Raw genomic sequence first — 21,771 nt, forward strand, 5'->3', positions numbered from 1 at the left:
GAGTCCCACAGCATTCGTAATCACTGCATCCGTTTCTTATTGAGTCTGGGCCCCCATGTAAGATGCGGTTCCCCAATGTCTCCATGGGGTGGTGTGAGGGCCGGGGTGCAAATAGCAATACAAGGATGGCAGCGTTCAGGGGCGTTCAAACCAATAATGGGCACAAAATTCTCAAAAAAGGTTGGGTAAAGTAGTGACTGTGGAGCCCCCAGTCACAGAGGTCAGATAACCTTGTCTCAAACTGGCCGGGTGGGGGTAAGGGCCAGGACAAACTCCCAACATGTACCCTGCACAAGCACAGGAGTCCCGGGCCCATCACCAAGGAGAATCTGGAATCCAAAGCTCTCAACGGTGGGTCCCACTCCTATGGAAATTTGTGGTAGTAGGCAAGGCTGGATATAGCAATCCTGTAGGTCCGTCTTGTAGCAGGCGCTGCACACCCAGGGTTTCCTAGCGCTATGCTGGAGCCCACAGACACAACAGCAGGCCTCTCCAGGATCCCGCTGGCTCCTCATTTAAGTAAAGCGGTCCTCACCTCTACGCTCTGGTCAGGGGTCTGCCACAGCAAATCCACTCCTTGGCCCCATGATAGGCCCTCCGAAGGCCCCATAAGGACCTCAGGAACCGGGTCACTTTTTCATCGATGTAGGGTCCTCTGCGACCACAGCCCTGTCTTAAATCAAGGCTCACGCCCTAACTCCGGGATTCGACTAGGGACCAGAAAGCAAGCACGGCCCGACCTCTCTGATTTGCGGCTCAGCTGGAATCTTCCTTAGGCCTGGACCATAAGGCTGCCATTAGGCACGTAACAGGCCACGCAAGCACCAAACGAGGGTCCCAGGCTCCAGGCCACCTCTCTGGAGACCCCGGATCCTCTGCATCACAAACGAATGATGGACGGATTGCTGAATAAATCATACATGCATCCCCAGTCAAGAAATCTGGGTTAAATACATTGTTCTTTTGATCACCATGCCACCCCAGTTTAGACCCAGCCATATGCAAATCAGCCTTGACCCTGTGCCTCATGGGAACAGTCCAGCCCGAAATACCAGGCCAGGTCCTCCCTGGACCAGAAACAACCATCCTGGGTCCAGTTTGGGGGTATTACCCCTCATCAGCCAGGCTAGCTTAAATTCAATGGCACAGTGAGCAAGGGTCCCACGTCTGGGCATACCCATCCCACTTAAGGTGAAAAGTGCAACGCAAACAAATGATGGCCAGAAGCACCAAACGAGGGTCCCAGGCTCCAGGCCACCTCTCTGGAGACCCCGGATCCTCTGCATCACAAACCAATGATGGACGGAATGCTGAATAATTCATACATTCACCCCCAGTCAAGAGATCTGGGTTAAATCCATTCATTCTTTTGCTCGCTATGCCACCCCATTAGAGACCCAGCCATATGCAAATCAGCCTTGACCCTGTTCTTTATGCGAACAGTCCAGCCCAAAGTGCCAAGCCAGGTCCTCCCTGGATCGGAAACAAGCATCCTGGTATCGGTTTTGGGGTATTATCCCTCATCAGCCAGACTAGCTTGAATCCTCTGCAGTCACTGCAACCAGAGAAATCTCCTCAGGCTGCATCTCACTGCCACAGCAGCAGGATACAAACCGGGGACGGGAGGCAGTCCGATAGTTCTCTTCCTATTCAGGGTCAGGCAAAGCCCCGCAAAGTGGCTGCTTCAGCATTGCACAGCTTAAATGAGGAATTTAGCTTGATAGCACATTTGAACAATAAGGGCCCATGGCCAATCTTGTGCATCCTCTGCTTTACTCCACCTTAGATGTGAATCCCAGAGAGTGGTTGTGCTGAAATTCAGTGAATAATGGGAGGTCTGTGGTGGAATTTACTGGATTATGTATCCGACACCCTTTTTGCCCATGCCCCTTCTGAGATTTTAAATAGCAGTGCTTCCAAGCACCATTAGGTGGCACTGAGCAATTCCGCGTTGGTTCCTACCACCCTAGAAGTGACCAGTCAGAGTCGCACATAAACACCACCTTGACACATTGCCATTAGTTTCAGTCTTTCAGCACCTTTCAATACAGATATTCTGAGGATACTGTGGTAAGAAATATCTATCAGAGTTTATATTTTCTTCATCCAGCAATTACTGATGCAATCTTTTCATCAGACGTGTAACCTTGATTGTCGTCCCAAACTGCTCCATCTTGACCGCTGGATACAGAGTTGCTCCTAGATAGGTCACATCCACAGAGGGCACTGTGAAATGAGCAGAATACATAAGGACATGCAACATAGTAAAGCATTCATTTTCTGAACTTGAATGTGAGAAGCCACCTGAATAAGTTTGTAACTTATTTCCACGGAGAAAGACCTTCTATTCATTGGTGAAGACCCTCGTCCCAAAGTAAACAAAGTCCCAGTGTGGAAGAAGACATTATTTCCTTACATTCAGAGCCAATCCTAAAAGCAACAGCAGAGATACTGTGTTTTCAGATTTCTTGAATGCCTGGATAAAAGATGGATCATTTATTAGCCATTCGTCCAGGTAAGGGTAAACTGACAAACCTGGACGCTGAAGATAGCCAGCTTTTGGGAACAGACACTTCGAGATGAGATTCCTCAGACCTATGCCTCTTTCCATTCTTGTGAGAATGTTTCCTTGCGCTACCTCCTTTTACAGACTTGTGATAAGAAAAGGTTGCCTCGTCTCCAAGTTTGACTTTCTACTTGCCCATACCTACTCCTCAAGGCAGATGATCAAGTGCCTGAAACTTTGGCTGCAGATGGACACAAACTCATCCTTCTCCTGTGATTTCCCTTGACTGACATCATCATCACTAAGGTCATCCTGGGAGCCTTCATCTCCCGATCATTAACATCCTCATTTTTAAGTTTGACCTCCAGATCCACACCCGGACTTGCAGATGGGTTTGGTGGCAGAGGAGACGATAGGTGGCAATTGCTATAGCTTGACTCGCTGTTTTTAATTAGACCAGACAAAAGCTATTCCACCTCCAAAGCCAGAGGCTGATGAGTTGAACCTGGAGGCACATGTAAAGAGGCAACTTCTCCTGAAGCGCTTGGAAGTCTTTGATCAACATCTTAAACCAACCTCTGCAGCATTGCAAGCATCTCAGAGGTACATAAACCTCAGGATATGTGGAGCATTATAATGCCGGTGTCCTCTAGCGTGAGGAAAAAGAGGTGGCTCTCTCAGCAACTTATTACAATGAACCCTCTTCTTCATTATCATCTAAACCTATATTTATGTATTTTCTATGCAATACTCCAGGTGTAGAGGTCACCTGCCCTTGATCTTTGTGCAACCATCTTCAAAATAATCACTGAAAAATACTTCTAACTCAGAATGTAGAGGAAATTCTTGAAGGCTTCTGGTTGTCATTTATACTTCATGCTCCACTCCAGAAGATGAATACTGAACAACGTTTTCAGTGGGTTGAACAGCAAATGTGATTGGTGCAACCATCAGTATCTGCAGCGGAACTGTAGATGAAATCGGAGAAATAGACAGATAGAAATGAAACTGTAGCAACCATGGAACAACCAAGGGAGTAACTGATGGGAGAGTCGGAACCTAGAATTCTTGGGCCATCAATGAGAGAGCAGGTGGTGGAACTGAATGACAGGTTGTAGTCAATGCAAGAAATGATGCCTCGTTTGAAGGAGAGCACAGCATTGCTGCCGTTACTGCATGAACGAACTGATGAATGAACCAATGTGATGGTCTTTACTTGCATACTTGAAGATGAGGGGGCTGCTGATTAAAATAACATTGTCTGTTTCACCGCAGACGATAAGGAAGACATTGGAGCAAATATGTTATCAGCAAAAGCTCAGCTGACGACACAACAATGGCAACTGCAAAGATGGCAGCTTCTTAGCTTTTTTTGACAGGAACAAGTTATTTACCTTAGGTAACACTCTTTCTGCTGGATACTCTAACAGCAGATTCTTTACCTTGCCACTTTGTGAATATACCCAGGCACTAGATTGGATCCATAAAACTCAAAAGCAGTGCTCCTACACGCTGGTAGGTGGCGTCATTCGACTCAACTCACTTCCACTCCACAAGCAATGAGCGGAGCCCCATATGAGCTTCACCCATGCAGGTCCAGGACTACTAGCTGCAAACTTGCAAGTGTTTTTATTCTATTACTCACAGTAGATTTGGTTGGTGTACCTGGTGCTGCAGACCAAAATATGAATTGCTTACATCTTGAAGGAAGTGTCCTCAAGGGGACCAGGACTCTAAACAAACAAGCGGCTCCTGACAGTGTTGTCCTCTGGTCTCTTCCTAGTGGCTTGTCCGTTTCTCCTGGGCCTGGCCCTAAACAGTGCCCAGGTAGCCGACACGTATCATCCACACTACCAGTTTCCAGCATAGCCCGGTAACCCTCCTGGATCAGCCTTCAATTGCTACAGTAAGCACATTTCCCAGGATGCTCAGTGCTACATTACCAGTACCACATTCAATTCAGCCCTTCGGAGTAATAAACACACACGTTCACATATAAATAGTGTTTAATAAAGGATTTCTGCAGTGCTTCACTCTGTTGAAAAACAGACTTCCATTTGCACATTAATAATTGATCGGCAAAATGCTGACAGGTTATAAAGTACAACTCCGAAATTTCATTGCATAAGAAATGTATTTCAAAATATATGTACAATCACATTTTGGTCCTGTTTTTTCATATAAATATACACAATAAGAAAATAATATAAATACAGGTCTTTGAATTATAATTCGTATTAAAAATGAAACAAATTTCCCTAAATTACCTTCCCTTTTACCTCCTAAGGAAAACAGTTGGAGGCATCCTGATTGTATGGTGTAACATCCACCCTGTGGAACCAGCCATCTCTCAATGTCTTTTTGTGTCTGTAACGTCACATTTTACACATGAGCACCCTAAAACGTGCTGACTTGGAGTGCACCAACACTATCCCTGTGCTGTGACACAGCCAGAAAGGACTTGGCACTTGTAGATCATGTGTTGCGCGGTGTGAAATTCTTTGTCTTCTCGTTCTGCCAAGGTAAGTTGAACACCATGCCAACCAGTGCAATGGGGAAGCCAATGTATTTGCCAGGAAGTCTTCCAAAGAATGACATGATGCCAATATTGGCACCGTTGGGATAAATGCTTTGATAACTTTGCTTTTTCATGGGTTAGACTCATCAATAGGCCTCCGGCAATAAGGACAGCAGTTGTGCTGCAGCACCAAGAGCTCGTAATCCTCAGTGTGGAACATCTGTAAGAAAGAGGAGTTCACACATTTAATAGAATTCACAAGATGGTCTCTGGTACCTGAAATCACATCTGGTGGTACCACTCGCTCATATGTGGCACTACACAAGCATGTAAAGGCGTTCCTGAGAACAGCAACATCAAAACAGTAGTGGGTAAGTAAGTGAAGCTTTCCTGAATGGGAAGAAAGGCAAGTCTGCAACCACTAAAAGAAGACATTTTGTGTATGGTTTGTAGGGGTAAGTTACTTACCTGTAATTCTAGTTCTCTTCCAGGGGTATCCTCATCAAAGTCATAAGCACTGAATATTCCCGCCCATGTGCGGGGACCCCGGAAATAATAAAATTATATATGTAAAAAACATACATATATACAGCTCTGTATATGTATAAACATATATCATTTTTTCCAAGCAAATGCAGCTCCCATAAAAGGCTAGGCAATGTAAATATACACATCCAATAACACACATATATCTATATATATATATAAAGGTATAACAATACACCCAAATCTCTTTTTTTTTTTTTTTTTTTTAATGAGGTAAACACTCATGAGAAAGCAAAAAAATAAAGAGAACAAACTGTGGAAAAACACAGATGTATAACACATTGCCAGCCTGCAGGCTGCATTGCAATACAATACCATAGAGACTAAAAAGCCCTGTACAGGTAAAAACTGGCACCGTGCCTTTAAGGCAGCCCTGACTTCCATATCCCATCATGCCTCAGGGGTGACAGTTAGGTCAGTTGTTCTTTGCGGGACCGTAGTCCTAAACACAAAGATATACCTTTTCCATAATGAATAATACACCTCTTCTCATTTGCCTGGGGAGGTGGGTGGGTTGCTTATGACTTTGATGAGGATACCCCTGGAAGAGAACTAGAATTACAGGTAAGTAACTTACCCTTCTCTTCCAGGGGATCCTCATCAATAGTCATAAGCACTGAATAGAGTAGCAAGCTCCCCTTCCACCAGCAGGCAAATGAAACTAAGGTTGTATCACCCATGGAGAAAAAGAATCATGAAAATGATTATGTTTGGAACAGATTCCTCAAGGAGGCTTGTCCTACTTGAGTGTCTGCCCTGGTGTCCGAATCCAGACAATAATGCCTGGTAAAAGTGTGGACAGATCTCCAAGTGGCTGCCTTGCAGATCTCGGAGAGTGGGACATTATTGAGAAAAGCCGCGGTAGCCGCTTTTCCTCTTGTCGAATGCGCTTTAGGGCGCGCCCCCAATGGTTTCTGAGCCAGTTGGTAGGCCAAAGTAATACTAGAAACAATCCACCTAGCAATGGAACGTTTGGATGCAGCAAAGCCCATACGGACAATCCCATAGTTCACAAACAATTGGTCAGATTTCCTGATATTCTTAGTCCTATCTAGGTAGAATTTCAGGACCCTTCTGACATCTAGAGAATGCAACGCCCTCTCTGCCGGAGAGGAGGGGTTGGGAAAAAAGGTTGGTAAGGAGATGGCTTGGTTTACATGAAACTCCGATACCACCTTGGGTAGGAACGAAGGGTGAGTTCTCATCACCACCCTATTTAGATGAAAAACAGTGTAGGGTTCTTTAGAACAGAGGGCCTGTATCTCACTGACCCTCCGTGCTGAAGTGATGGCTATTAAAAATGCTGTCTTCCATGTGAGGTGCTGTAGGGTAGCCTTATGAATAGGCTCAAAAGGCGAACCCATGAGTTTTGACAGAACCAAGTTTAGCTCCCAGGAAGGAGAGGGAGGTCTAACAGGGGGATAGACTTTCTTGAGCCCTTGCAAGAAATCCTTCACTACCTGCACTTTAAAAAATGACTGCTGTGAAGGCGAACGCCTGTATGCTGTTATGGCTGCTAGGTGAACCTTTATGGATGAAAATTTCAACCCTGCCCTTGCTAAATGTAGAAGATAGGGCAAAATTACATCCTCCTGGCATTTAGTGGGATCATAATGATGCTGAGCACACCATATATAAAATCTTTTCCACTTACAGAAGTAGGAGTGTCTTGTAGAAGGCCTCCTGGCTTCCTTCAGTATGGACATACACTCTCGAGGGAGGTTCAGATGGCCATACTGGAGGACTTCAGGAGCCATGCTGTTAAGCTCAGCGAGGGAAGGCTGGGATGGTAAATCTTCCCCTGCATCTTGGATAACAAGTCCGGTCTGCACGGCAGCCGCTTGTGGGGGCGGATCGACATGTGTAGGAGATCCGTGTACCACCACTGCCTCGGCCAGTCCGGTGCTATGAGTATCATCTTGGCAGATGAATTCTGTAGCTTGGTCACCACTTTGGGAATTAGTGGGAGAGGCGGAAAAGCGTACACAAATGTCATTGACCAATTGATCAAAAGGGCATTCCCTAGGGATCCTGGTCGATGGTATCTTGAGGCGAAGCCTCGGCATTTTGTGTTTTGCTCGTCCGCGAAGAGGTCCACTTGCGGGCGCCCCCATTCCCCGAAGATGTCTTCTAACACTTCGTCGTTGATTACCCAGTCCTCTGGCTCTTGAAAATGCCGACTGAGCAAGTCTGCTTGCACGTTGAGTTCTCCTGGTAGGTGCACCGCTTTCAATGAGATGTTCCTTGCTAGGATCCAGTGCCACAGGGACTGAGCTTCCAGCGAGAGCGTTCTGGATCGAGTACCCCCCTGCTTGTTCAGGTAGTACATTGTGGTGGTATTGTCCGTCTGTACTAGAATGGTACTCGTCGTTATCGCAGGTAGGAACGCTTTGAGGGCTAGGTGGACCGCCCTGAGCTCCAGCATGTTGATGTGGTACAACTGTTCGCTGCTGGACCACCGTCCTTGAGTTTGCAGAGTCCCAAAATGCGCACCCCATCCCTGAAGGGATGCGTCGGTGATTAAGGTCTGAGTTGGGGGCTCTTGATGGAAAAGAATCCCCACTTGCAGATTCCTTGGCTTCAGCCACCACTTGATTGACTGTTTGGCTGCAGAGGAGAGGCAAACCTTTTCTTCCCACAGAGAGTTCCTTTGATCCCATTTGTCCTCGAGATCTTGCTGGAGAGGACGCATCCTTAGCCTGGCATTGGGCACTAGGAAGATGCAGGATGCCATGGCCCCTAGCAGAGATGAGATTTGCCTTGCCGACGACAGATTGCTGGTCATAATCTGTCTGCCTTTTAGCATAATGGATGACTGTCTTTCCTCCGAAGGAAACACTTTTCCTACTACGGAGTCTATAGTTGCACCCAGGTAGTGTATTCTCTGCGTTGGTGAAAAATTGGACTTTTTGACATTCACTCTGAGACCCAACCTGCGACATAAGTTCAGGCATAGCGACAGCTGTGTCCGCACATTCTGTGGCGATGAGCCCTTTATTAGCCAGTCGTCTAGGTAGGGATAGACGAAGACTCCTGCGCGCCTCAGAGCAGCCGCTACTACTGCCACGCATTTTGTGAATACTCGAGGAGCTGACTTCAGGCCAAATGGGAGGACTTTGAACTGATAGTGAGCGTTGCCTACCACAAACCTGAGAAATTTTCGATGATTCCTTAGGATGGGAATATGGAAATATGCATCCTGAAGGTCCAGTGAACACATCCAATCGCCCATCCGGAGAAGAGGATATATTTGGTGGAGCGCCAGCATGCGAAATTTTTCCTTTCTTATGTGCTTGTTCAGTATCCGTAGGTCTAAAATGGGTCTGAACTCCGCCTTCACACTCCTCTTTTGGATGAGAAAATATCTGGAGTAAACTCCCTTTCCTCTCTGGTTTATGGGCACTTTCTCTATTGCAGATTTGAGTAGTAGCGTCGCTACCTCTTCTCTGAGCTGCTTTAGATGCTGGGATGACTTGACAGGAGGAATCGATGGGGGGTGACTTCTGAAACGAAGCGAGTACCCATGACGCAGTATATTGAGTACCCACTTGTCCTTTGTTATTGTCTGCCACTCTGGAAGATGATGCGCAACACTTCCTCCCACCGGAGCGGTGGACAGCATCGGAGGAAGCGGTTTCTCATTGCTTCCCCGGTGCTTTGTTTCCAGCATTAGACTGCCTGTTGTTACCTCGTCCCCTGGATGGCTTGCGGGACTGGTATTGCTGTTTCTTTTGACCTTGCTGGTCCTGGTTCTTTTGCCAATGAGGGGTTTGAACCCTCTGTTGGTAATTGCGCCTGTCATTTCCCTTGCGGCGTCGAAACTCTTTCCTCTTTTCAAGCCCAACTGCTTTCATGGTCTCCAGCTCTGCTTTCATACGGGCCATTTCCTCGTCTGCATGGGACCCAAAAAGAGAACTACCGGAGAAAGGCAGATTTAAAATTCTTGCCTGCGCTTCCGGTTTCAGGGCCGTCAATCTAAGCCAGGATGATCTTCTGGCTGTGACTCCATGTGCATATTCATGCGCTGCCAGTGTTGCCCCATCCGCCGCTGCACTTATGATCTGGTTAGAAACCAGACTCCCCTCATGCAAAATCTCTTCAAAGTCCCGTCTGTCCTCTGATGGAACTTTTTCAACGAACCTCTGAAGAGAGTCCCATAGTGACCTATCATAGCGCCCCAGAAGCGCCGAGGCACTTGCCACCTTCAAGCTTGAGGATGCTGAGCCGCAAACTTTCCTCCCCCAGGAGTCTTGCGTTTTACTGTCCTTATCTGGTGGCACCGTTGAAGAGCCAGCTACTGCATGCGTCTTTCTGGCAGCGGCGGTGATGACAGAGTCCGGTGGAGGATCTGTTTTAAGGAATAGCGGATCCTCCGGAGCTGGACGGTACTTTTTTAGAATTCTCGCCGGCGCCGTTTTGGTGGTTGCTGGCGTGAGAAAGATATCCATAACCGGTTGTAGCAAACCGGGGACTAATGGCAACAACGGGCGTGTCACTGTGCGCTCATGAAGAGTTTCAAAAATTATGGATGTGGTGGTCTCCTGAACCGGCATAGGGATACTTAATTTTGTAGCTCCTCTACACAACACTTCTTGAAATGTAGAAATGTCATCTACCGGAGATACCCGAGAGGGTGGCGTCTCCGAGAGTGTCGGTGAATAATCCCTTTTGGATGATCTGGAAGAAGGGGAGGTAGAAGGGGTCCTACGGCGCCTTCTCTCTGATCTGGTCGACTCTCTTCTGAGGGAGGCAGACCTGGATCGCCTTCTTGGTGCTCGAGAGTGACTTCGGGATTCTCTTTCTCGAGATCTTGGTCTGATCGGTGTCGCTGGGAATACCACGCCCCTTATTCTTGTTAGCGATGCCTTTATTGTGTCTGTCATAGCAGGGTCCTGAGGCATCTCCCTTACGGGACTTTGAGGCACAGCATTGTCCTCCTCCTGCGAACTTTCTCTTGCAGGAACTGGAGATTGATGTACAGGCTCTAGTGATGCTGACCTTGAACCTGAGCCCTCTGATCCTGAAGGCGAGATAGAAATGATACGCGGTGACTCCGGAGCTGTATATATCAGTCTATGAGGAGATTTTCGCCTTGAGACTGGTCGAATTGTGAGGCGAATATGTGAAACCTCCTGCGTACCCTCAACAGAGGGCTGCCTCGACGGTGATAAGCCTATCACCGGAGATCTTTGACTCGAATCTTCGAGGCTCCGAGCTTCCTGTCTCGACGTCGAGATTACCTTCGACGGAGGCTTCATGTACCTCACCAAAGCTTTGGAGACCTGTGAGGACGGAGGCACCTGCCTCGACGTCGACTCCGACGGAGGCCTCTGCCTCGACGTCGACTCCGACGGAGGCCTCTGCCTCGACGTCGACTCCGACGGAGGCTCCTGCCTCGACGTCGACTCCGACGGAGGCTCCTGCCTCGACGTCGGCCCTGACGGAGGCGTCTGCCTCGACGTCACTCCTGACGGAGACTTCTGTCTCGACGTCGAAAGCTCCGACGACGTCGAAAGCCTCCTCGCCATCGAACGATGTTTCCTCGACGGCGATCTTGATCTTGACGGCGATCTTGGTCTCGACGTCGACTGTGGAGATCGTCTACGTTCTTCTCGCGACGTCGAATGATGTCTCGCCGACCTCGACGTCGAACGATGTCTTTCTTTCGACGACGAACGATATCTCTGTGCAGACGTCGATCGATCTTCTCTCGACGTCGACAGATGCTTCTTCGACGTTGAACTATGGCGCCGAGTCCTCGACGCCGAGCTTTTAGACGCCGTCGACGTCGAACGCATCCTCTTCGACGCTGAATATAAAGTCGACGTCGATTTTCTCTTTGCAGCATGACTTCCCCTTGACTCCTCACCTCTCAGCGACGATCCCGCCGCTGGAGTCTTCGACGCCGAGCCCGACGTCGATGGAGAGCAAACAGGGACCAACTGCTTCGACGTCGACCGTTCTGCTAGGCCATACAGCCTAATCCTCTCCCTCTCCTTTAAAGTCCTTTTGGAAAGGTCTTCACAATGACGACATGTTGCTGGAGAGTGAGAGTCCGGCAGACAGATGATACACACCTCATGTGTGTCTGACGCAGCCTTCTTTTTTCCACAAGATGGGCATGGAACAAATAAAGAAGGCATTTTTCTGACAAAATGGTTGAAAAATCAGTCAGAAAAACACAGGATACTGACTTCCTCACAGAAATTGTAAGAAGAAGTCCAAAAAAATCTTAAAGTTGTTATAATTCTTGACTAAAGAGTCAAAAAAGAAGAGAGCTGAATTCCAGGGTCCTGACTGAAGGAGCCGGAAAGAACAACTGACCTAACTGTCACCCCTGAGGCATGATGGGATATGGAAGTCAGGGCTGCCTTAAAGGCACGGTGCCAGTTTTTACCTGTACAGGGCTTTTTAGTCTCTATGGTATTGTATTGCAATGCAGCCTGCAGGCTGGCAATGTGTTATACATCTGTGTTTTTCCACAGTTTGTTCTCTTTATTTTTTTGCTTTCTCATGAGTGTTTACCTCATTAAAAAAAAAAAAAAAAAAAAGAGATTTGGGTGTATTGTTATACCTTTATATATATATATAGATATATGTGTGTTATTGGATGTGTATATTTACATTGCCTAGCCTTTTATGGGAGCTGCATTTGCTTGGAAAAAATGATATATGTTTATACATATACAGAGCTGTATATATGTATGTTTTTTACATATATAATTTTATTATTTCCGGGGTCCCCGCACATGGGCGGGAATATTCAGTGCTTATGACTATTGATGAGGATCCCCTGGAAGAGAATCAACATTTAATACAGTGTTTGTTAAGACTCAATAATGCACAGGGGTAGGAATAATACTGTGGAGTAGGGTTGGCGGTTGTGTTTAAAAGACAATAATATATAAGCAGTGTGCGATTCAAACAACTAAGTTAATCTGACAGTATACTGCAGAATTAATGCAGCAACCAGGTACAGTACATGTTGTAGAAGGAAGCCTATGAGCAGTGGCCAAGGCCACGGATACTGCCCATGCTTAGAAGACAAGGAGAAAAGCTACCCTGATAAAGAGAAACTAGATTAAAGGGCAGCTGGCTAAAAACTTGTCATGAGTGGCAACTTAAAGACACGGCCTGCTGAGGAGCAACAATGACCAGCAGTCCATCCGACCTGAATTGACAACCAAACAGCAGGACCATCAACATCACGTGAAGACTAAGGACTGAACAGAAGTCCAGAGGGCAATGTTTGCCTCATGCACTCCACTCCTGTGTTGCTTCCTTGAACCTGCTCCCTGAACACCATTGTGCACCTGGGCTTGTGACTCAATATTGGTGAGGAAGCTATCTAGGGGATAGTGTTATCATGCTCCCTTCTGTAGCATGCCTACGTTCTTTGGCATCCAATTAAGCCTTCATGAAATATCTGGCATACCACTAGCACCGGTTTCCTCCCTAGAGCGAAACACCATTGTGGTGTTGTCTATGAAGCAAGCCTGGTTATGTTTAACCAGGACTAATTGAACCACCCATTTACGACCTGCAGTTCCCAAGCTCAAGCTGTTCGAACTGTCTGATGTTACCAAACTCTAAACTACGGCAACCCCATTCCTGTTGGATGCTTCCTTGTTTAAAAGGTGCCCCCTGCACTCTGGGTTTCTTTGATACAGTAAAATCCTAGTTGTAACCGGACATGTTTGAAGTTGTGTAAACACCCCTGAGTGGCAACCTTTGGTGCTACCCAGACTCCTTGCACCATTAAGCTTGTCTGTGTCTAGTTTGTCTCACCCCAATGACACCCCTGAACAACCTTGAGCTCCGCCAACTGCCTAGAGCAAACCAGCGTTGGGGTACAGACAGCCTCATTTAAACTGCTGTGAAGCAGCTCCTTGGCCAGCCACTGTTTGGTTGGGTTCCCAATTCCAGTATGAATGGTGGATTGTAGGTTTGTAGTATTTAAGAACACTACAGTAGGGACCCATCCTGCTGCAATCCCTCTGCCAAAGTAGATAGGAAAGGATGATCATAGAGACCAAGATATATCTGTGGCAAGTACAGTCTGACCTTTAAATTCATTACCTGGTGAGTACCACTGAGGCACTAGGAATAGGAATACTGGGGAGAGGAGTTGGCCTAACGGATAGGGCGATCGACCTCGATTCTGGGGAAATGGGTCCGAGTCTCGGCAATGACGCTGAACATCCTGTGATTCTGGGCAAATCACTTAATCTCCCCGTGCCTAACAAAAATGAATGTGTCCTCATGTAATGCAACTGGTGCTATGTAAAGCGCTCTGATACCCGATTAGGGTCAAGTTTGCGCTATATAAAACTCTGTAAAAAAATAATAATTAAAAACAAATACTGAGATCCCTTCAGCGTTTTCAATATCAACCAACCCCCTGATCATAGGATAACTGAAGTAAACTACAAGGTAAATGGTTACAGGGTATTTTAGTAGAAAACTGGAAAACTATTTTGGGGTTTATATTGACCAAGTAAGGTTATAAAAACCTATGGGTTTATTGGTTTGATCATCCGTTCAACTGTCTCATATTTCCAAGAGTAAAGAAACACATTCTGTTTGTAGATGTGTCTCCGATAGAGCATTGACATTTATCGCGTGCATTGATTTGTGGCATACTGTCAGGGCTTACATACCCTGATCTCTCCTGTGCGTAAGCCTTGATTGCTCACCTTTGCTACACCTGGAGATTCAAATGTACAAAGGGAGCCTTGACTAAACCTATTCAGTGCATCAGAATCCAAGTAATGCCCAGTAATCACTGTTGGCTCCCAGGCCCAATATTACCCACTGCTAACAGTATATTTCCAGGGCAGTACAGTTTGGTCTGTGCAATCCAAAAACCAACAGAAATAAAAAAATAAAAAACAACCTGTAATATGGTTGCCAGAATGTAGATGACAGATGTCTGCAGTCCCTTGAATATGCAGTATTATTGATTAGAACATAACAATAAACATGGTATTCGAGGAGTGAGGAAGAAGAAAGAAGTTACTTCCTGTAACTTAAGTTCTTCAGCTTCGGTATCATTTATAGATTCACATGCTTGAATCATTTCCTATGCTCAGGCTAGAAATCCCTGGTAACTTTAAATAGCAGTAAACCGTGTTAAAATGAGCATGTGACCATCCCTCCTCCCCTGTCAGAAGCTCACTACTTATTTTGTGTATTCTTCGTGCTACAAAATCTGAGCTATGGTAGGAAGCAGAGACCCCAGCATTTCCACCTCACTGGCAGAGGTTTGGGTTGTTTCAAATGAGGTGGATGTGGTAGCAAACAATTGCTGATTGAGATGGAGGTACTGGGCAGCAGCTGGTGCCATGCTTCATGTGGAGTGCACCCATACACTACCTGAAGTGAACTCTTAGCTTTTCTGTGGAATAAAGTGATGCAGGCCGACATTCAGTGGGCAATGCCCTGTTTAGACAGAAGGTACCAATGACAACTCAGGCTCAATTTGTGGAATCTAGGGAGTGAGATTGAGAGGTGCCCCTCATTTTCTCACTCATTTTTGGTAACTTTTACGGCCTTTGCCCTTGCCTGAACAGTAGCCTTGACCATAACCAGACTATGTTGAAGGGAAGTACTGGAGATCTTGTCCGCCATATTGGTTGTGGCCTCCTTTGCATGTCTGGAACCATGAAAGGATGTGGAAGGAACAAGTCTGCACAGCAGGACTCCTAGAGAACATGTTGTATCGATCTTTTTTAATGCTTTGCAAGGCATCTACATATTTGCCAAATAAGTGTCCAAGGAAGGGCATGTCAAGAACAGGGGGTGGGGGGATTTCCTTTTAGGTAACACCGTACAAAGAGTTTCTACACCAGTCTTACTCGACCCACTGTTGTGGATGGATAGGGAAAAAGACCCTTTTCTTATTCCATGAGAACATATCCAAATCTTCTCCGACTGCTTAGGTCTTCCCTGCTTTCTGGGTGGTTTATTTCCTTTGAAAGAAAATCCACCTTTTTGTGTCAGTGAGAAGTACAGGTTACCCTCAGCAGGGGGTGATGGAGGGTTGGGAGAGGGGGGCCCACCCCGAGGGCCATCCCTGGGATAACGTCCATGATCAATCTTGTGTCTAGACGTGGCGTCAATTCGGAACGGGATACAGGTTTTAAATTGACCTGATAAATAACAATTTAAACATATATTACCAAAGACCTAAATCTGTTCACCTTTCTTCAAGGTAACACTTGTGTTACCTTTACAAAGGTCTCATTCTAGGTAACCTGTTAACACCACTTCCTCTTCTCAAGGGGGAGTCTTACCTGAAAACAGGAGAGGCACATGGTGATGGAGACATCTGGGAGCAGCGAACGGTAGTACTGCCACTGCAAGGGCTTTGGCCAGCGTTTAATCATCACATCCCTCCTGCTCATTGTCCGGAGAACGCTGCGATTCACCACCACGGGCACAAACTCCGAGCCCCCTTGCTACATAAAGTACAGGTGAAATTAAGCAAAATCAGATTAATAAATTCTTTCATGGCTTAAGGATCTAGTACATCGTTTAATTGCTGAAAAAAATGCTACATTCGACACAGCCATGTCCAACTTCATAGTATGGTTGCACCCTGTTTTATTGTAAAGCACTCTTTATTGTGTAATTAATCTATAAACTAACCAAGAATCATCAGTTCTTAGCGGCTATATGCACATTTCACTTTACTTTCCTCTACTGAATTTTGCAAACCACATTCTTTTACAATAATTAAGTTGCAGTTTCATCAGTTCTTTCTCCACTGCCTCAAGATGTACAAGTTACTTACCTTCGATAACGCTTTTTCTCACTGATACTCTGTCGAACCCCAGATACCACCCTTTGTGAATATCCCCAGGTGCCAGGTTGGATCCGGAAAACTCAAAAAGCAGTGCTCCTGCTTGCCAGTAGCTGGAATCATGGAATTTCATGACTGCTCTGTTTTACTTCGGAAGTGACACCCTGAGCTGCATATAAGAACCTACCTACCATGTGCACCAACGTCAGTTTCTTCTCATAATTCGGTCCACGCCCTACGATGCAGAGCCTATAAGCGAATTGAGAGACCCAGAGTACAGGACCTTTTTAGATGGAAAGAGGCCATTTCGTAAACGCAAAGGTGGGAAGGCAGTGAGTAATCCACCCAAAAGAACGTTATCGAAGGTAAGTAACTTGTTCTTCTGATTTAAACTTCTAATCACAGATTTCTCACCGTGTGTACAGATACCAAAGCAGTACCTTCAAGGTGGTGGGTTTGTGGAATGCCTTAGATCAAAAACTTCTGCAGGAAATAACGGGCAAAATGCCCTTCCCTTAGGCTCTTGCTGTGAAGGCAGAAGTGTTTCATGACCACGTGCATCGATTGCAATGAAGCAACCTGAAAGACATGCAATAAAGTAAAGGCTCAATGCACTTCTGGGATACGAGCAATGGAGTCTCTATTTCTCTTTCAAGGGATCAGGCGGCACAAAGAAGGTCGGAAGAAGCCTGTCTGGCATGAAAAGGTTCACCACCTTTGGTAGTAACACTGCTCGAGTGCATCACACTGGCTTGTCTGGAAAAAAGTGGTATAAAGAAGCTGGACCAAAAGGGCCTGAAGTGGTGTGCCAATGCTATCACAACTAGAAAGACAGTTTCAAGGTGAGGAGGCACAATGGACAACTGTGCATTGGCTCAAAAGGGGTACACATGAGGAAAGTGAGCGACAAATTTATGTCCCACCATGGCATTGCAAAGGGCTTTGGTGGAAACATATGTTGCAAACCTTTTAAAAAACGTATCACAACAGGTGATTTGAATAAGGATGGCTTGCCAGGTAAACGTAAAAAGGCTGAAAAGGCTGACAAGCAACCTCTAACAGTGCCCAGAGTAAGACCTTGCTGTGCCAAAGATAAAACAAACAATACATCTGACAGCTTGACCTGCAATGGTTTGTCTGGAGGGCACCACACCACGCCACAAATTTATCCCAGTGACCTGCAAACACAAATTTCGCAGAAGGGCACCTGGCTGCTAGGATAACATCAACAACTCTGGGAGGGAAGCCAAAAGAGATTATCTGCTGAAGCTCAATCTCCATGTCTGGAGGAGCAGTTAAGGAACGCCTATGTGCAAGACCCTGCCCTGCTGCTGTCACCAAAGATCCTCCAAAAGTGACAGCCTGATTAGAGGATTGATGATCAAGCGCTGTAACTCTGGTATCACACTCTCCTGGCCTAATCCTGATCCTCGAGAGCTCGGGGCACGAGAGGCAGAGGTAGAAAGGTGTAGAGGAGTCCCAAGTTCTATTCAATGTGGAATGCATCTTTAAGGGAGAACCTTAACATGCCAAAATGTAGACCATGTGCATTCTTGAAGTAGAGAAAAGATCACAACAGGGTTCTCCCCATTGTTTGAAGACGCCCTTCACCATCTACGGGTGTAACTGTCATGCATGATCTGCTAGGCATTGTTGGCTAATTTCCTCCGCCATGAGGGTTTAAAGATACCACCAGGTGATGTACAACCAGCTAAATGCCCGGATGATCCAGCCACTTCCAGCGGTGTGGTGCTTCCTGGCACAGGACCCTGACCCTACCCTGACCTGCTTGTTGCAGTACGACATGGCGGTGGTGTTGTCCATGAGAACCTGCATCAGTCTTCCTTTGATGGTTGGCAGGAAGGTAAATTGTCAGCAATGCCAGCACGCTGATGTGCAGGCGGGTCTCTTCCGAAGACCAGGGTCCTTTGATCTCCTCCTCTCCCGGATCACCTCCCCCACCCTAGCAGTAACACGTTCAACACCTCTGCCAACTCTGGGTGGGGCAGGACGTCAGGTCTGCCACTGGTCTAAATGCAGTCCAGCTGAGACCACTTCAGATCTTTTTCAATCTTCTCCAACACTTGGATGGAATCCAAACAGGTTTACCTAGTGTTGGGCGTACTGAGGTTGCAGATCCCACTGGAAACCTTACATGTACCATCTGGCATGGTTGGCGAGCAAGGGGCATGAGTCTAGTAGGCCAAGAAGACTCCGAGTCATCGTCCAAGTGGCTGAAACATCAGGACTGTAGCCTGATTCTTCTGGAATTGTTAGAGGAAAGGCTTGAAAGCGCACCATATCCAAGATGGCTCAGACAAAGGTAAAACCTCAAAGGAGTCAGTTGTGACTTCGGCAAAAGTGAAGAGGTTCGCTGGCGCCTGGAGGTGCATAGCGACAGACTGTGGCCCGCCTTCAACAGCCACTCATTAAGGCAGGGGAAGACTGGAGCCTCCAAAATCCACAGATGGGCAGCGACCACTGCTATTACCTTCGTGAACAACAGCAGGGCACTGGTGAGTCTGAAAGGGAGTACAGCACACTAAAAATGGTTGTGGCTTACCTTGACCCATCTGTAGAGCCGGTGGGCCTGCAGAATGGGGGTGTGAAAATAAGCGTCCTGCAGGTCCAATGCTACAATCCAGTCTACGGGATCCAGGGCAGGCAGAACCTGGACCAGGGAAGCATCTCCAATTTTTCTTTGCTTAGGAAAGTGCCAAGAAGGTGAAGTTCTAGCCTGGATGCCTCTTTCTTTCTTCGGTACAAGGAAGTAGCGGGAATAAAACCCAGTCCCACTTCCGAGGCCAGGTACCAAATAGCTTATTTGACCAAAAGAGCCTGCACTTCCTGTCATAAGACAAACTGATGGCTCTCTGAAACGTTTTCTGTGTAAGTGGCAGGTGGGGTGGCGGTCAAACAGTTATAGCAGGGCGTAGCCCCACTGATAAATCTATAAAATCCATTTGTTAGATGTGATATGTTGCCACTCCTACATAATTGGCTGATCCTGCCTCCTACCTTAGCGCAGACTGGGGTGTGATGCTGTCTATATGCCAAGCCCCTGGCATATCCCTTAAAAGGGAGAAACTGGGGGTGTGGTCTTGCTGGCAATGCAGTAGGGCGCGCGCTCGGAGTGCTCCGGCGGGCCGCTGCTAAATAACGCTATTTCTGCGGAGCTGGGGGCCCACTGACACCGACCCTGGGGGTGCTTTGGCAGCGGATGGCAAGGGGCACCCTTGGTTGAGCAGAGGGTCATGCGGAAGCGGCGGCAGCCATGACGAAGCTGCAACGCCTTGGCCGGTGATCGGAGCGCCCGCCATTTTACGGTGCCCGGAGCGGGGGTTCCGTGGAATGCAGCATAAGCTGTTCCTGATCGTTCCGGGACCTCCTGACGCTCCGCGACTTCAGCAGTGACGGCGGAGCAGCGGGGATGAATTTGCTGGAGGGGAGGGCGAGCCCAGCCGGCCCGGAGCGGATGAGCAGTCGGCGCCTCTGTGGAGGATCCTGAGCCGCCATTTTACCTGCTGGGCTGGGGAAGCTTCTTCAGGCTTGGCGCCTGGCTGGCTGCTCTACCAGGTCCGGCGGGACCTCCAGACAACCTGAGTAGCGGCAGTGACGCTTGGTCCTGGCCGGGGGGCGACGATCACAGCAGTCCAGGTGTGTCTCGGGCCTTCAGGGGCCGGCCCCGGTGGTGGACGCCATTTTGTCTGCATCACATCTGAGGAGCCTGTGAGTACCTGGGGCCCAGTGGGGTGTGCAGCCTTGGAGCAAGGTTGCGAGCCTTGTGGGGCATCCGGAGGGCGAGCACTCGCATTGCCCTGTGCGGCGCTACAGCCTTTTTTACAACTGGGGCCCAACACCTTGAGCCTCCCCTGTCCCGCTGGAGCTGATGCGGGACGGGGGTAAGGCCCGAGAGCCTGCTGGAGGTGCATTGACGCAGAGGGAACACGTTCCCCGAGTGACCTGCCGCTAGGCATCAGTAGTGCGACCTCACGGCATGAGAGAGGGTGCGGAAGGTGGGGTCCCTTCCTGTTGGTGCGCCCCTGTGTTCCCCCCTTCTGATAACCCGTGTCTTATTGCCCCGTGGGGCCCTCTCACTCTGCACCTGGCATGGGGCTGAGCTGGCACGCTGCGGACTAGGCCGGGCGGCTATCGGGGAGCCCTGCCGACTGCCAGTCTTTCCGCTGATATCCTGCTGACTGTTTTTATGATGCACCACCAGGCAGTACAGATTTGATCTGATCATCCAAACTTTAGAACACATGTTGAACATTGAAATGTTGATGGCAACTCGGCCCCTGTGACCTCGCCTGCGCTTTTTGCAAGACCTTTGGCTCCTCCTACCCTGCTGGTGGGCCACAAGAGGGGCTGCCACACCACACACACAACGCCAATCCTGAGGCGAGGCGGCGGACCTTGCGTGCCCTTGAGCCCCCCCTGTGCGGCCTTCGCGAGATCCGGCTGGGGCATTGTGATGCATCTTGGAGGCCCAACCACATTTTACCGCGGGGCTGTCGTGAGCCGTGAGGGAGTGCTGCAGGGTCGACGGGGGATGCTAGACTTGCTACGGATGTGAGCTGTGGAACTGTTGCGACAGCCTGAGTGTTGGGACCTCCTACCCTGAACTGCCTGGTCCGCCTAGGCATGCGGTGGGGCCTGTTGCCTCTGGGGGGCCCTGTGGCGGGGGCGGTGCTTCCACTGAGACCCGTGATTTGCAGACACCGCGGATGGTCCCTTGCTACCCTCAGGGACTAGAAGCCTATTGAATAACCGCAGCACAAAAATGACATGCACTAACAGAGGCAAAGACGCTCCAGGGCCGACAACCAAGGACAATTCGGTGGCGGCAAGGTGGGCTCGTCTGCCCCCTCTGAGGGGGCCCCGCAGGCTGGAGGGGACTCACCGCCGATGACGCAGGCTTTTATGGCTTCCTTCATGTCAGAATTGAAGTCTGAGATTGGCTCCCTGCGGACTGAAGTGCACTCCTGTGTTCGGGAACTCAGGTAAGAAGTCACGGATTTAGGCGAGCGTGTAGATGGGTTGGAAAAGACGGTTGATGCCCGTACAGAAGACCAGGAGCAGCTTTGGCAGCGCTTAGCCGTCCTGGAAGACCAACACATAGAATTGCAACTGAAGCAGGAAGACCTGGAAAATCGAAGCCGCCGAAATAATCTCTGCATTCGGGGGGTTCCTCTTGGAGCGGAAGGAAAGGACATTATGACCTATGTTGCGCGGCTACTACAAGAGGTGTGGGGAGATGATGATGATGCCTCCCCGCCTGCTTTGGATCGAGCTCATCGAGTCTCCGGGCCCGTGGGCAGGCCGGGCCTCCTTCTGGATATTTTAACCAGGGTCCACTTTTTTACTGAAAAGGAAGCTATCCTTCGGTCAGCACGA

The 21,771-nt window shown here is 48.2% G+C and overlaps 1 protein-coding gene across 1 annotated transcript in view; it reads right to left on the reverse strand.

Moving 5' to 3' along the window:
* Positions 1–4,494: 4,494 nt before the first annotated feature.
* IFT122 (intraflagellar transport 122) overlaps positions 4,495–21,771 on the reverse strand; it is a 453,095-nt gene continuing 435,818 nt past the window's right edge. Inside the window, exons 28-29 of the mRNA XM_085624471.1 lie at positions 15,866–16,030; positions 4,495–5,244 (exon numbers count right to left, since the gene is read on the reverse strand). Of these exons, the coding sequence (XP_085480597.1) occupies positions 5,155–5,244; positions 15,866–16,030 (255 nt within the window). The 3' untranslated portion in view covers positions 4,495–5,154. The remainder of the gene's footprint in view (positions 5,245–15,865; positions 16,031–21,771) is intronic.

The sequence above is a fragment of the Triturus cristatus genome, chromosome 9, assembly GCF_964204655.1.
Source record: "Triturus cristatus chromosome 9, aTriCri1.1, whole genome shotgun sequence".
Classification (NCBI taxonomy): domain Eukaryota; kingdom Metazoa; phylum Chordata; class Amphibia; order Caudata; family Salamandridae; genus Triturus; species Triturus cristatus.